The sequence below is a fragment of the Tachypleus tridentatus genome, chromosome 4, assembly GCF_004210375.1.
Source record: "Tachypleus tridentatus isolate NWPU-2018 chromosome 4, ASM421037v1, whole genome shotgun sequence".
In the NCBI taxonomy this organism is placed as follows: domain Eukaryota; kingdom Metazoa; phylum Arthropoda; class Merostomata; order Xiphosura; family Limulidae; genus Tachypleus; species Tachypleus tridentatus.
In genome coordinates, this window is record NC_134828.1 from 80,167,849 (window position 1) to 80,183,938 (window position 16,090).

At 28.7% G+C, this 16,090-nt stretch overlaps 1 protein-coding gene across 14 annotated transcripts in view; it reads right to left on the reverse strand.

Annotated features, from left to right (window-relative positions):
- LOC143249525 (semaphorin-1A-like) overlaps nt 1–16,090 on the reverse strand; it is a 135,239-nt gene that overhangs the window by 29,729 nt on the left and 89,420 nt on the right. For 9 of the 14 annotated variants that reach the window (XM_076499515.1, XM_076499524.1, XM_076499523.1 and 6 more), the window contains exons 5-13: nt 12,866–12,928; nt 12,461–12,568; nt 10,276–10,363; nt 7,806–7,826; nt 7,041–7,145; nt 6,523–6,611; nt 4,165–4,306; nt 2,251–2,329; nt 1,569–1,716 (exon numbers count right to left, since the gene is read on the reverse strand). In XM_076499515.1, coding sequence (XP_076355630.1) covers nt 1,569–1,716; nt 2,251–2,329; nt 4,165–4,306; nt 6,523–6,611; nt 7,041–7,145; nt 7,806–7,826; nt 10,276–10,363; nt 12,461–12,568; nt 12,866–12,928 — 843 coding nt within the window. The remainder of the gene's footprint in view (nt 1–1,568; nt 1,717–2,250; nt 2,330–4,164; nt 4,307–6,522; nt 6,612–7,040; nt 7,146–7,805; nt 7,827–10,275; nt 10,364–12,460; nt 12,569–12,865; nt 12,929–16,090) is intronic. The other 5 variants (XM_076499520.1, XM_076499526.1, XM_076499521.1 and 2 more) reach the window with 1 other exon arrangement.

Sequence of the window (16,090 nt, forward strand, 5' to 3'; positions counted from 1 at the left end):
GTTTTATCACTTGTTATACTATATATGGCCTTATTTGTTTCCTGAAAACCAGATTACTCCAAACTGAATTATTGTACAGATCCTAGATATATGTAATCACCATTTACCTATACCAATTCACATGTACGTACAGAACATAAGGTTATTAATTACATAGAAACCAAAGTAAGTTTCACGAAGATAAACACACAAACTACATATTACAAACTTTAGTATATACTGAATTCAGTTTTTGAAACAAACAGGCAGCAAATATGACAAACATCAGACACTGGTGATCTTGAAGACATGTTACAAACTTGGGATAAAAACTACTAATATCAATATATTTATTTCAGTGTTTTTTCAAGTTATTTTATGTTTCCTGTGCTTACAAATATAATTATATAAAATGTAAGGTCATTAGCACCTATGCTAATATGTTAGTGCTTATGTTAGTATGTTGCACTTCACCATTTTAATAATTAATTTTACTTTGAAACTGTGTTCTATATATCTACTGCACTAACTCTAAACATTTTGCTACAACTTTATAAAAGATATGCACAAAATAAAGAAACATATTGAAACAACCCACAATCATAAAAGGGTTATTCATATAACAAATAAATTTATAAAGCAGTATTACAGTTAACATGCTTAAAATTTATTGTAGAAACCAAACCACAATATATACACAAGTATTCATGTAACTTGTTTTATATAATTCAAAGCTTTAAAAAACTAGCTCATAACAACAGTAAATTTAGAAACTTGAGTACGAAGCATAGCTATGAGTATTTCTGAGAAAGATGTACAATTGCTCTGAGGCAAAGCAAAAATATTTGAATATAACTTTGAAGTATGTGCTTTGAAATAATACATTCTTCCACAGTAGGAAACATCCTTTTAATTTTAATAAATTCCCAATTCGTACAAAACTACAGACTTTGCATTTTGACATCACTGATTTGAACCAGTACTGCATTCAACATACCATGTTTAGGTGTAGGTTTTAATATTTACTTTTAAATTAAGAAATCAAATAATGTACAATACTAAAACCTAAATTATTATCTACAGTTTGATACCAAATTTATTGACATAAATTCACAACACAGTAGTTCTATAAAATTTTGAATGTAAAACAACAAACATAATGATGTGGCCTTTGACACATGTAGAAAGGACTAATTGAACACTAATCACCATATTTACTTCCTAATACATGATAAAAAAAAGAAAAAAAGACCTACCAAATATTTCAGCAAAAAATACAAAGAAATAATTAAAATGACTGTAAAAAAGGTATGTGATTTATGTTACAGCCAAAAAACATTCATCAAAACATATTAAATTTATTTGCATAATGCTGACAATTACTTCTTTTTACAGCTACAACTCTTTTCTTTGTATTTCCAGATTTTATCATACTGTAGCTGCAGTTGTTTTTCAGTTATTTTAAAACAAGATAAAAGGTGCACAGCTGTGACAATAAACAAATAACTGCCACAGTATTTAATCTTAAAAAACTTTGTCCTTATATTCAACCATGAACTAAACTAAAGAAACACCTTTAAGTTTCTTACCTGCCCTGGGCGAGGCTCTGGAACTTTTGAATTTTGATATGGTAACCAGTTGGAGTTTATATCCTCCTGCCATTTAAATGGTCCATCAAATGTATCCAAAATATCATCTAAGCGGAAGGCACAAACTGCTGATCCACTGATGCTATTTCTTTAAAGGTAACAACAGACATAATAAAATAATACTTACAAAGAAATAACACAAACATTAGCTATAAAACAATGTTTAAACTCTTTCCCACAAAGTCAATGACTTTGAACCATCATTATTAGTGTGTTTCAACCATCATTATTAGTGTGTTAATACCGTTTCTTCTTTGGAAGTACAAATAATTCGTACACTAAAAGGGACAATATATGTTTTCTGATTTAAATATCAATTAAAAACTTATAAACTTACAAATTCAAACATAATTTTAGTATTACCACTAATGATTTTTGTAGCTTACATTTCTGAAGCACTTAAAAGTAACATACTACTAATTATTTAAATATAATCTATCTACCTTTCATCAACAATGTTATTGTCACTTAGGTTTATGACAGTTTGTAATAAATACTTACAAAAAGATTCACAAGTTCAGTATGTATGACTGCACTTTATATTAGAAATTACATTACAAAGATATGACATTAAAAAATCAAGCAATTAAACAAATATCTTAAATAAAATAATTCCACTTACACTGGGGTAGTGAAAACACCATATATTATTTTAGATTTTCTTCCATGATAAAAGCCTTCAATAATGTCACTTGTTGATTCTAAAAGATGTTTATACAATACAAAACAATTAATAATTATTTATTTATTTATCAATTACAATAAAATGATATAAAATTCTACTTAAAATTTTCAGTTAAAGTATGTTTGTTGACAATATTATTATAATATACAACAAATGTAACAACACTCAAGTAATATACACACACTTTTTGTTTCACTGGTTGTAAATATCTAAACAGTTTTAGTTTATGTTTTTCAAGTAACAATTAAAACTCTCAAGAAATCTCTGCTTTAAAAAAAACAACAAAAAAAACAGTTAGACAGAACAATGCTACCTAAATATATTTTAGGTGCTTTAGAACAAAAAAAAAAAAGAAAGTCAGTTGATTACCTGAATTCATTCTAATGGTTTGGTCTAATTTTTTATTTTATAGTTTTTTTTTTATTATAATAACAACAACATACATATTATTACGTTTATTGTACTAATTTACACTGCTCTTATTTGTCAATAAAAATCATTTGACATTTGAACAAGTCTCTTTTCTTACATTCCGTTACAAATTAAAAATGTATGATTTGGTGGCCTGGTAAAGTTCATCAATACAGGCTTTATAAATGAATGCTATTCAGTAACAATGATGATGAAGGGAATATTCACTCAATCTTATAATTAGTTTCAAATTTTTCTATCAGCTTCTTTCAGCAAGTTAAGGTTTTGTGTACCAAATCTCAATGTATGCAATATAGCTTGTGAGTTTCAGATATACTCTCTCTGTGTCACTCATTTCAATCACATAGTTCTTTATGTCACACATAACCTTGATTTCACCTGCATGTTAACTATGAAGTAGAGCAGCAAACCTTTATAGACCAATTTTACTATATCTAAAGAAATTAATCAACATCAAGTAGCATCTTATGTCCTTAGTATGAGATTAAATGCACGAAAATGGATACTATCAACTACGAGTAGGTTTTCATAATACAGAGCGTTCGGAAAGTCACTGTGCACTTATATATTTATTAACAGAAGTGTTTCAATATAGAATACAGGAGGTAAATATGACAATTATAAACAATGTTGAAAGTGACCATCGTTGGCATCAATACAGGCTTCGATCCTTCTTATTTTGTTTCTAAGCACCACTATCAGTTGCTGGCTTGAAATAGACTGAATGAATGCTGTTATTGCTGCTTTCAAAAGTGCACAGTGACTTTCCAAACACCCTGTATAATTCACAAATATACTTGTATTAAGAAACCATATGCAATGTTGCTGAAATCATAAAATTAAATGAAATGTTAAACTGGTTCTTCACAACAGGTAAAAGCATTTATTTTTTTTAAATGCCATTTACATTTATTTCAGTTTTACTAAGGTTAAAAACTACCTTTATCCAATTGAATATTATATTTTTACCTAACCATTTATTATATCTATAATGTCTATTCTTTATTAAATTAGATCAAGATATTTTAATTTTAACAAAAAAAAGGAACTTCAATTTTGCCAAGTTATGAAAATAAAATATTTTGGAAAAAAATGCATGAAACAATTCACTTTTCAATGGTGCAACAGTAATCTGGCAGTGAAAGAAACTAAACCTGAATTTTAATTTTAAAAATAAAAGAAAGAAAATGTGTAAATAAAAATGGGAAAGAAAAAACCTAAAGCTCTTGTGATCTTTAACAAAATGATTAACAGAACACACTATAGTGAAAGAAGCTATTTGTCAAATAAATGATGAAAACCTTTTCCACAATTTTAACTATGCCAAAACTGTTCCTAAAAATCAAGCAACAAAACATTACGTAACTGTAGAGAACTGAATTTTGAGGGCCTTTTTGCTTTATTATAAAAAATACTAACGAATTTCATCGAAGTAGAAAGGAAACTCCCCAGCGACCGAACAATTAAGCCTGGCTTTCAGAAAGGATGTCCAACGATCACGGTATTTGTGAGGTCCTCCTTTGTCTTTAGTGCAGACACGAGCAACACGGGAATAAACAGTCTGGAAATAAAATAATCAATGATTTTATGAAAAATGTTGGTTTTATAAATCATTATAATTTCTTGAACAAAACAAACATTTTATCTTTTATGCACAGTTACACACAAACTAAAAACATACGTCTTAAAGATTCAAGAAATATGTCACCCTTTACCTTGTACATTTTCTGTATTTTTGTAATGATCTTCAATCCATTTCACTACTTCCTATTCTAATCTCTTTTCTAAATTGTTTCTAGTTCACCAGTGGTAGTTAGAATAGCACAGACTTTATAAATAACTAATGCAAATAACCAGTGACTTGAGATTCTAAGAAATTTTGTATAAATCAATCAGCGTGCAGCTGTTTACCATCATAAGGTTCAAGCATCTGTTATAAAGCACTTTAAATTCATTTCAAACATATACAACTCCATTTATAAAAACAGAGTTAAGTAAAACATTCTTTATGCCAAACACAACAAGAACAGAGTTAGCTTTACCTAAAACACACAAATATCCTCATACTTATAGTAACATCACAGAATAAGTATTCTTGGTGGTGATTGCCTAAATGTTACAAAGTAATTGAAGACAAAATGTCCACTACTTTTACAAAATTTTCATACAATGCCTAGGTATAAATACTTTTTACCAACTTGTTTTTATATCTTGCACTTCCAATGAGATTCACATATTGCATAAGATTGAGTAAAATGTAAGTTTCTGCTTATTATAACAACCAGTGTAAAGAACACCCACAAATAAATTATGTGAAATTACTATTTTTAGCATGTAACATATGAGCAAGTAGTAAGATTGTTTGGAATACTGATAATATTTTTGTTTACAATTTTTTGTGCTATTCATTTTAATAGGAACTTCATAACAAAATCACAGATTCAAAAGCAACTTGGTGCATAAACAAGAATAAAAAACTAATGGGATCCAATCAACTCCATCAATGATTCTAGTGTTAAATATTTTAAATTTTAAAATTTGTTGATTATAAGTTAACTAAACCTAAATTATAAATTAATCTACAACTTACTAGATAATATAGCTTATGGTATTTTAATTTTTGTGCAAATATTTGCAATGGACTGTATTGTGATAATTGGTTCCTGAATTCAAACATTAGGAGTCTTAAAGTTTACTGCTAAACCAACAAGGAACATAATTTGTGGCTGGAATAAACTTAAACACATTGTTTTGAACATACCCATACCTGCAAATTTGGCAAGCTCTTGTTGGTTAGAAACAAATAACTGCTGAAACCTTTTTTGTTATTTTTTGGGCAATATCATTAGCCAGAAAACAACAGATTACCATCTAATATACTTTTATCTTTAATAGACTACTGACTATACAAGATCAATGGATCAAACACTGTTGACAACTGCTTCAATAACTGTCAAAAACATTGCAATTCTATTTCATAATGGAACATTTATCCTGTAAATGTAAAATGCTTAGATGTTCAAAATTCTTAGCATGCTCCTTTTGCAGTTCTAAATCTCATGGATTATCATCTTCTGCATAATTGAATTAAAAATGTCAGGAAAAGCAGCCTAAAAGCATACTGGCAGAACCCCTGGTACAAAATGTTATCCAATTTGCTCATACAACAGAGATTAAATATGACCAAATACAATATATTCAAATATAAATTATAAATATTCAAACTCAAACTACAAAATGTAGAATTTGAATGAAAAAATACAGATTTTTTTAAAAAGTCAATTTTTATTATACACTTAAATCCAAATCTATGTTGTTCTGATACAACTAAACATTAATCTGTATTACAAAATAAGATGCATTTTTATAATAATTAAAAATATCAAGAAATTACAATCAAGCAAATGTGAAAGAAGATATGCCTACGTTCTTTAAATACTCCAAATGATATTTTTTTTTGCACGTGTTAACATAAAAGATCTTTTCTGACAAACCAACCATTATGCACATCAAGAAATTATAAAATGGGAAGGTTGGTTTAATACTACTTCTTACTGCTTACTGTTAAACATTTAAAAGAAATTATGTATAATAAATGAAAAATTAGAAAGAAAAAGGACAAGAAATAAAATTAAAATTGGGATAACTATCCAAAAGGACCCGTATACAGATTTACTGGTGTGGGTTGTAACAGTTTATTTTGTCTATAGATTGCCTGCTTATTTCAGACACCAACTACAAGGATGAAATACCAAGCCCTTTAAATATTTAACTAACCTTGCCACAGTTGATATATTCAACAGCTGTTTCTCTGAAGAAAAAGTATACATAGTCTTCATGATGAAGAGAACTTACAAAATTTGGTGCTATAAAAAAATAAATTCAAATATGGAAGTATTATATACTAGAAAAACACTTGAAATACTTCTAAAGCTAACAACCATATTTTGGTTAAAATCTTATATTTCATGCCTTTGAACTGGTGAACTGTTCAATTAAATGTAGAATATTTTGGGATTTTACAAATGGTTTGTGAATAGAAACATAAAATGTTTTCATATTAAAAATATATTATTGCTTAAAATCATTCTAGTGGTAGTTATTCTTTGAAAAATATTAATAATATATTTGTTTGTGGTAGAGTGATAATTAGTTTTGTATTTTAAATTATAATTATTTTAAAACTACCATTTTTAGTACTTTACAGATAAAAACTTCTGTACACAGTATTTTAATACACAAGTTTAATAGTTATTATTCAACTTGAACTATATACATTGAAAAAGAGTTCTTACAGTTGAGATGTTTTAAGTTGAACTGTTCTGTCCGTAGTGGTTTGCGGTAAATTAAAGGATCAGCCCCAGAAAACTGGGCAACTGTAGCCACATACAAGTCACCATCTGTCAAAATATACACAATTCATCATTTTTTGGGCTTTCATCAATGTATATCCAAAGTAAACATTCTTTAGTGTACTGTTTTTCTTTGACCCTATTTAAAAATTTACCTTACAACTAATTACACATATTATCACACACAAATTTAAACACTTACACTTACAATATTCTCAATTACCATTACAATTATCAAAGGCTTTAAATACAAGTCAAAATTCTGCCTTAAACAACTTTTTGTCAACTGCAAATACTATTGAATATCAGTGAATGTTTTATTGCATAAAATGTCTTCACAAATACAATAAATAGTTTATCACTAAAATCAAAAGAAACACAGCTCACAAGCAAAAGTGACCATTACAAATAGGTAAGAAAGAGTGCAAGGTTGAATAGAAAAGAGTGCAGTGGTACAGCATGAGTGCCAGAGAGACACAACAATACAAACAGTCTACAGTGAGAAGAAAAATCCTGCATATAGCATGCTACCACACAGATCAACAAAGCACCCCTGTTGAACTATACAATCGTGCTTGAGTAGTTTGTCTTGTATTCAAAACTTCAACAAGAAACATGCAGTGAAGCTGATCTCATTTACGAGCTTCAACCACAACACAAAACAGAGGTGCTTTTACTGTAGAACAAGCTGACAACATCTGACACTACCTGTCCTGTGGTTAACAGGTCCTTGTTCCCAGAAGCAATAACAAAATAAAGCAACCAGTCACTATAAATCTACTCTTAGAATGTTTGCATTGAGTCCCAACTAATTTAACCTGTTTAATTTAGTTTTTAATTTTAAATATTTTAGATTTAATATCACTTATATATATTATTTACTGATGCCCCGACATTCAACTGTTATTTTGTCTTTATTACCATTGTACATACTGTTTGAATGATGGTGAATGTAGAAATGGTAACAGTAAACTTCTTCAGTCTTCTTAATATTATTCATTTAGATTTCACTGATCATAAGACCTTAGTAGAGAACCTATCATTTTTAACACTACATTCTTTATTCAGTTCTTCAAGAAGAGTGTACAATAGTATTTAAACAATAAGGTGCCCACCACATTGATATTTCTTATGTTTCAGAATGGATATACAAGTTCTTGCTTAAAATTTAATTTACAGATTCAAGTCCCAGAAATTTATTCAACTTATTCACAGATCCCTTATTTTCTATGAGCAACAAACATTTTAGACAATATAATAAATTTATTTTCAGTTAGATAAACCAAATTCTAATTTTTTAATAAATAGCATAATAATGGATTTGTATAACATCATCATTAGTTTAATACTACAATACAGTATTTACTTGTCAAGTAGACTACACCTCTAACTCAATGTGTAAAGATAACATTAGTTTACAAGACTGGTCATTAATATTACAAAAAATGATTTTATTGTACTTTTACCAAATTTATGATGCAAAACAACATTTTATCTTGAATACTGATAATACTCTACAGCTCTAATAAATGTGGGAATCATTAGATTTAGTTACACATTTCTTACATCAGTTCTTTAACTCCACCATCAATTTCAAGACTAACTTATAAGCACAGGCATTTAGGCCTTTTTTTTTTTCACAACAAATCACCACTCAGGAAGCCTTTCATTCAGTACTATACACCAACCCAGAAACATGTCTTCAATCTTCTAGTAACATATATTACCAGTTTTGTTATATTTTACAAACTTTTCAATAGATATACAAATATTAAATACTTAGCAATAAATACTTGGAATACTTTAAACTACTGTAAATTGTTTGCAAAGTGAGAATATTCAAAATGAGATAATCTGAGCACATCCTGAGGAAAATATTAAATATTATAATTTTTATTTCAATTAAGTTAACCTTCTATCCTTTAATCACAGAAACACAAATCATAAGAGACAAAGTACAAGTTTGTTTGAGATATCACAAAAGTGTAATGAAACATTTTTAACATACATCACAATTACTATTATGTGAAGGTTATCTATAGGATGTTACTTTCTTATTTTTTCCTAAAATCTTTTGCATACAACTGTCAAAGCTTTTACTTACACCTAATAAACCAGGAAATATAAAAACTAAAGTTTCTTATACAGTGCCTTTAGGCTATAATAGTGTGATATTCTGCTATTATTTAAATATTTTAATTAAATGATTTTTTATAATACACTAAATATGCTTGAATTAAAAATTTTTTTACTGCAAAGTTATTTATGGAAACATGACTGTTTATTATAATTGAGAATTCTGCCACACATTCTCCCATTCTGTGCTGAATCAAAGCAAAAATAGTAGGACTTACAAATATATTTAGCTTCCTGCAGTTCTAATTTTTTCATCACAAATCATAATATTGCCAAGATTAATTCATAAATGATATAAATTAGAACACACTTCAATTCCAGATATATTCTTCTTGGAATATACGCATCTCTTACCACCTTTGGGAAAAAATTAAAAAATTCATCCAGCCAGAAACAATACTTTAATTTCTTTCTAGGTTTTTCCATAGCAACAAGAAAATTTCAATAAAAGCAAGTATTTAAAGTAAATGGACAGAATGGTTGAAAGTTCTCAGAAGAATCCTTTTTTGTTTTTGTGATTTCCTGCTTTCTAAAGGAAGATCCCTTATTACCTAATAATTGTTAAAAACATCTGAGCAATTGACATAAAATGGCAACAAAAATTCACTCTTAACATTTATTAATTTCACATTATTTATACCAGTGTGATTCACTTGAGACATCATGAATTCATTATTAGCTACTTTAAATCATGGTTTATGTCATTAAAAATATCACACACACTCAGTTATAATATAAGAGAAAAATCCCATTCCAGTATATCTCCCAAGTAATACCTTCTGGGCCTTTTTAGGTTTTATATAATAATAATAATAATAATAATAATAATAATAAAAGGATTTGTATATTACTAATGCTCTAGCATGGCAATCATAATTGTCACAGACTTTTTCAACATTAGCTTATGATTAGAACTAATAATTTACTCAATGCTTTATAAATGCATCAAAATATATTTCTAACCTTTTTGACTTCTAAATCATACTGAAAAATGTAAGATCTCGCAAAGTGACACCCATTTGCTAAAATGTATAATAATTACCTGCAAAGACTGCTGTACTATTGTGGTTGGGATCATATGGGCAAAGACCTTCTCCAGAGTGTTCCTCTATATATTTGTACTCATTCTCCTGAAGAATAATGTAAAAAGAAGATTAGCTTTCCATGAGATACAATCTGAATTATGAATAAGTATTTAAAAAAGTTTACCTTTCCATAATGTACATTATGAGTTATGAATGATTACTGGAAGAAAAAAAAAAGCTTTCCACAAAGTACATTAGGAGTTAAGAATGATTACCAAGTTACGAATAATTTCTGGAAAAAAAAGCTTGGTCTTTCATGATATATGTTACAAGTTATGAATAATCATTAGAGAAAGAAGTTTAACACTGCATAAAGTACATTCTAAGCTCTGAACAATTATTAAATAAATACTTGTCACCAAAAAACGAAATAGCTGATAAATACAAAAATGAAAGAACTTGCATATTACTGGAAGTTTATCTGATATACAAAGCTTTCATGAAAAGCCAAGCATTCCAATAACTCTGCAACAAGAAAGTGTGTGAGCTTATTCAGCCATCAACATATGCTTGCTTCTTCCATTTTCTTCCTACAATCCTATTGATCACAACTCCTTTTGAGTTTCCATAGTTACCCATACCAAGCTACATTTCCTGAGTGTATTCAGCAAGTCACACAGAGCTGAGTCACTTGTCTCTCCTGTCATGCTCCATTAATCTTGTCTAAACTGTTCAATACTGAGTTGGTGTATGTGGAATAGCATTCTTTTGTTTTCTTGTTCACTTAAGTTTTACGTTAGGTAATGTGTAAACACTTAAACTGGTAGTTACTGATCACATTTAAACATTCTGTCACTTGAATTCTTGTTTTAAAAAAAATCTTTAAAACATGAATATATATCTAAATACAAAAAAGCAGTTCAGTGTAATAAAAAGCTAAACAATTATTGCTTATAATAAATCCTATATCACCCACAAGGAAAAGTTTAAAAGTAGTTTCTCAACTCTACTTACTTCTTGAACTGTAAATATATATGCAAAGTTCATTGGTTTACTGTGATATCCAACACTGGATGGTACTATATTATCTAAAAACTTTGTAAGCTTTACATTTCTTTTAACAATTTCCTTACATTTTTCAAGTTTATCTTGCATTACTTTTGTGTTTTTGTTTTTTCCCAACTGACACCATTCAGTATTCTCAACAAATTATTTCAAATAATTATTTTGTTTTTCATCTTTACTGCTTAGGTCTTTCTTTTAGAAAACTGATGAAAGCTAGAAGAATTAGGCCAACTGACAGAAGTGTGATGTTGATCATTTAAAAAAAAAAAGATACAAAATGTTGTGCAACATATATTTAAATTTGAAGATACAACCATCTAAAACAGATAAGATATATTATTTAACAAAATGTTTTTATTATGAAAGGTTAATTGTACTTTATAAGAATGATGTTTCAGGTTATGCGATACCCTTGGAAATAGTACTTCCATTAAAGTCAAACCATTATTACACACCATTGTCCAATGCAGCAATTCCTACTGCAAAAAACATCTGTGATGAAGAACAAAATGTAGTTAGAAACTTGCAAAATTTGCATTCATTGACCTACATCTATTTCAAATATCTGTTTCCCATCTTATTAACAGTAACAACTTCATTGCAAAGACCCATTGGATAGAAGGAACCTATTTTCTAACTGTAAGTTAGATTTTGTTAATGAAGGTAATTTTATGAACTGGCCTTGAATATGATCTCAGAATATTTGTTGTCTCAAATACTTTATGAATATTTCCCATTTCCATGAACAACAATGAAGGCTTCTTAGTTTGTGTCTTTCAGATTTAAATAATAGTACAGATGTTTGAATGTTTATATCTGGAAATACTTTTACATCCTTCCAGCCAAAAGTCTTTCCACAGAAGCATTGTATTACAAAATGTTTGGTTATTTATTGTAAACCAATTATCTATCCTAAACTGTCACTTGTGGTGCCATAACTCACATTTGCACCACACATCACTATGGTAGCATATGCAAAACATTCCTAAAAATACAATTAACATTCCACATAATCTTAAATATTCATAACAACTTTAATTTAAGATGATTATATAACTTTACTGAAAAAACAGCATATGAAATGTCCATCTTTATAGTATTAAAAATATACTGATTTAGAATGACATAAACACTTACTGTTTGATTATAATCTCGACATACTGGCTTGTATGCATTTGTCCCACATACAAAAAGCACACTGTCAGATTTCAGAGCAAGAACCCTAATATAATTCTGGCATTCATCCTAAAAGATTTAATTGCAAGTCAATATCCACATTTAATAAAATGCAACTTGATGAATGGCAAAACATTAAATAAGGATGAATGATAGTCAGACAATATAACACAGTAAACACAAAAGTAAACCTTATACATATAAAACATTATGTGACAAAAAAATTTAATCTGAAAATAATATTTAATAGAGAGTGTAAAAAACCAGGGAGGGGGATATACCGATGTTACAACTTCCAGCAGATCACATGGCAAAATCACAACTTCTGAAATCCAAATAAAGTTATTGCTTGGTGTATTCACCTACCTCAGACTTCCCCTTGACTCTACACACTTTGGTATCATCTTCTGAGGAGAACCATTCAAGCCTCTATAACAGAAAATGTATTTTTCTTGTTAACAAACAAGTGTGCACTTGTGCATTCTTGAACACCCTGCAATCAAGATTCAAATAAAACTAGTGATAATCAACTTTTAATTTTTTTTCTGTAGTCCAAAGGTGGTTCTTAATGTTGAAAATGCTTATCTATATATTTATTATCTACACACACACACACACACGTATGTGTAATATATATATGAGAAAAATGTGTGTGTGTGTGTGTCTGTCTGTCTGTCTCTCCATTTTCTAAGTACTCTTTGGTCACTGGACAAATCTTAACCAAATTTGTGGGATGATAGTGTGAAACAAGAAGCATGTTAATTGTAGTTAACAATTCTCCACCAGCCTTATTATTGCTGTTATTGAGCATTTATTAACTTTGGCATAAGTTAATGCTACTATATTCATAGATAACACCACATCCTTACACCAAATTAAAAATAAAATAATTTTTTTTATACCACAATATGCACACAGTGTAAACGAAGGATACATATACGTCTTGTATATCTCACAAAGGGCATTAGCACTCCCTATAAAGAAATAAGTGTATTTGACCAGGAACATTTGTGGATTTCAAATATTAAACACAATTTAATTTCTGTGAATTAAATTAGACATTAGATATTTTTATTAGTGAAAAGCTTGTGTGCTCCAAGATAGCTAGCCATCAAGAGAAGTGTACCGGTGTGGTGTCAACTTAGAATTAATTTGCCTCTTCATGAATGTTGAGAAAGAATTCAGTTCCAGACCAGACAGAAAACTCAATACTATTTGCAAGTTTGTAAAATTTTTGCATATAAACCATTATATGAAACAACAGTTATTATAAATTGTATTGTTGTTTGTACATTAAATATGAGCACATACAGTTCAATTCCAACTTTTCACTGCCACAGGCATGTATAAGTCCCCCTCTAGAGCACTGTTACGAAAGTTTAAATTTTGAGCCACTATAGATAAAAGGTATCACTCCTTTTAAATTAATATATATACATATGTAAACATGGAAGTTAACATAACAAAAATATTTCTAGGAAATGCTGAATAAAATACTATTGGGGTAGAAATTTTATGTGTGACATCACATCACAGTTCTACTTGAACATTAAATGTCTCTTCAGTACTCAACTTTTTATTTCTTATTGTATATCCAAAGACAAACCTGATAAGATAAAGAGTTGTTCATTTATAAAAATGGCAGAGAAAAGATTATTTTTTTAATTATTGCTTTGATTTTCATAGGTTCACACAATCAACAAATCTAAATTATTTACAAGTAGCTGTAAATTACTGTGCTTTATGGATTGCTAAGAGGCATGCATCTCAAATTGGTTCAAGAATGGTTGTTGTTGGCAGTAAGCCAAAAAACAATTTGGTATTACACTATGCCCTGTTCGTTTTATGTTAGAAGCAAAGAGCAACAAAAAACAAACAAAAAGGCAATAAACTGATATATTTATGAAAATTCTTCATTTTACCAAATTGAACATTACCTGAAACAAGAGAAAATTAACATGGTACTGAACACAGTTCTTTAATTTCATCAAAGATCACAGGCTCATGACCCTTTTTAGTTTAGTTTGATTATATTAAACTATTTTAAAAGAAAAAGGGCTGTTACATTAAATGATTGGAATCTGATAAAAGATGGCTTATTTTTCTGTCTCTTTTACACACACACACACACACACACAGGTTCATAAGGAGGAAGGAAAACTAGTAAATCTAATAAATTTACCTAATAGTTTCATGTAAGTGACAAATTTGATTGCCCTCCCAAAAGCAGTTTTATAGATTTTCAAGACCAATGTTGTACTTTCCACATTCGAGTAACTTTCTAGATAAAATTAACTGAAATGTAATGAACAGTTCACTGAGTAACCAGAAAACTCAAAATATTTTATCCATAAAACACAGATTATTCAAATCTACTATCATGTAACACTATTTGGTCCAAGTATTATCCATCAAATGACAAAGGATGGATCACAGGATGCCATGTAATACTTCAGTATACAAGTTACTGATTATTGTGAAGATTAAAGTGTAAAAAGACAATTGATTTATGCTCAACTCAAAACAGATCATGCAGTAGAAAACAGACTATCGTACCAAGAGATTTTCAGCTTAAAATCTCTTCCTAAAACTTGCTTCCTGATACAAACTATAATTCTGCATGTTTAGTGTCAGGAAAGGAATAATTAAATATTAAACCTAATGGTTTATAGGAAATCTTGCCCACTAAGAGGAGGTTAGTGCAACAGTTATGATAAAGGATGGTTGAACTTTGAGTCTTATGCAAATGAAATGGTTTAGCTCCAAATTTTCTTTTTAAATATGGATTCTAGATTAAAGGTCTGATCAACAAGCACTTGTTTTTCTATTCCATGGATTCACTTCATTTTTTTTCATATGCAATATTTGTCTAATAATTTGATAACTTAAACTGTCTGTATTTACCATATACTGTAGAATGAGATATAATACTAAAATAACAATGTTAGTCATCATTACTAAAACATGTCACAGTTGAAGAATTTTTGTCATGAAGTCAAAACAACTAAAGAGGAAACATATGCAAGACGTTAAAACTAGTTACTTCTGAAACAATGTACAATTTTATAAGATTTTTTTCAACTGTACAGATACAAGAAATGAACTAACTTTCAATTCATTTTGCTTTTTTCTGTTATAAGAATAAAATAGTGTTAAATCTATGACAGGATTGATATTAATTCAAGTTTTTTTACAGCAATAGTCAGAAATACTTATTATTAAAAATGCATAACTAGAATTACAAGGTTTAATCATAATTGTTAATAAAATATTTGGTTAAAAGGGTATTAACTTTACATACAGCATTATTTAATTTGTAATTCTTGTAAAACTTCCCTCCTTATGATAGAATATTATGTTCATTGTCATAATATTTACACAATTACAAAGCAATGACTAAGATTTGACGATATTATTTTGTTACAGATTGATTGGCAAAATATAATATACTAATACTCTTTAGTAATCCAGCTAAAATACATGGAAAAAGATGCATTCCATAGAGCCACAACTAGGAAAACTTGGCTTATAAACCTAACAAGTTTTCTTTGGATGCATTTGTGAATAAAAAAAAAAAAAAACGAAGCGTGC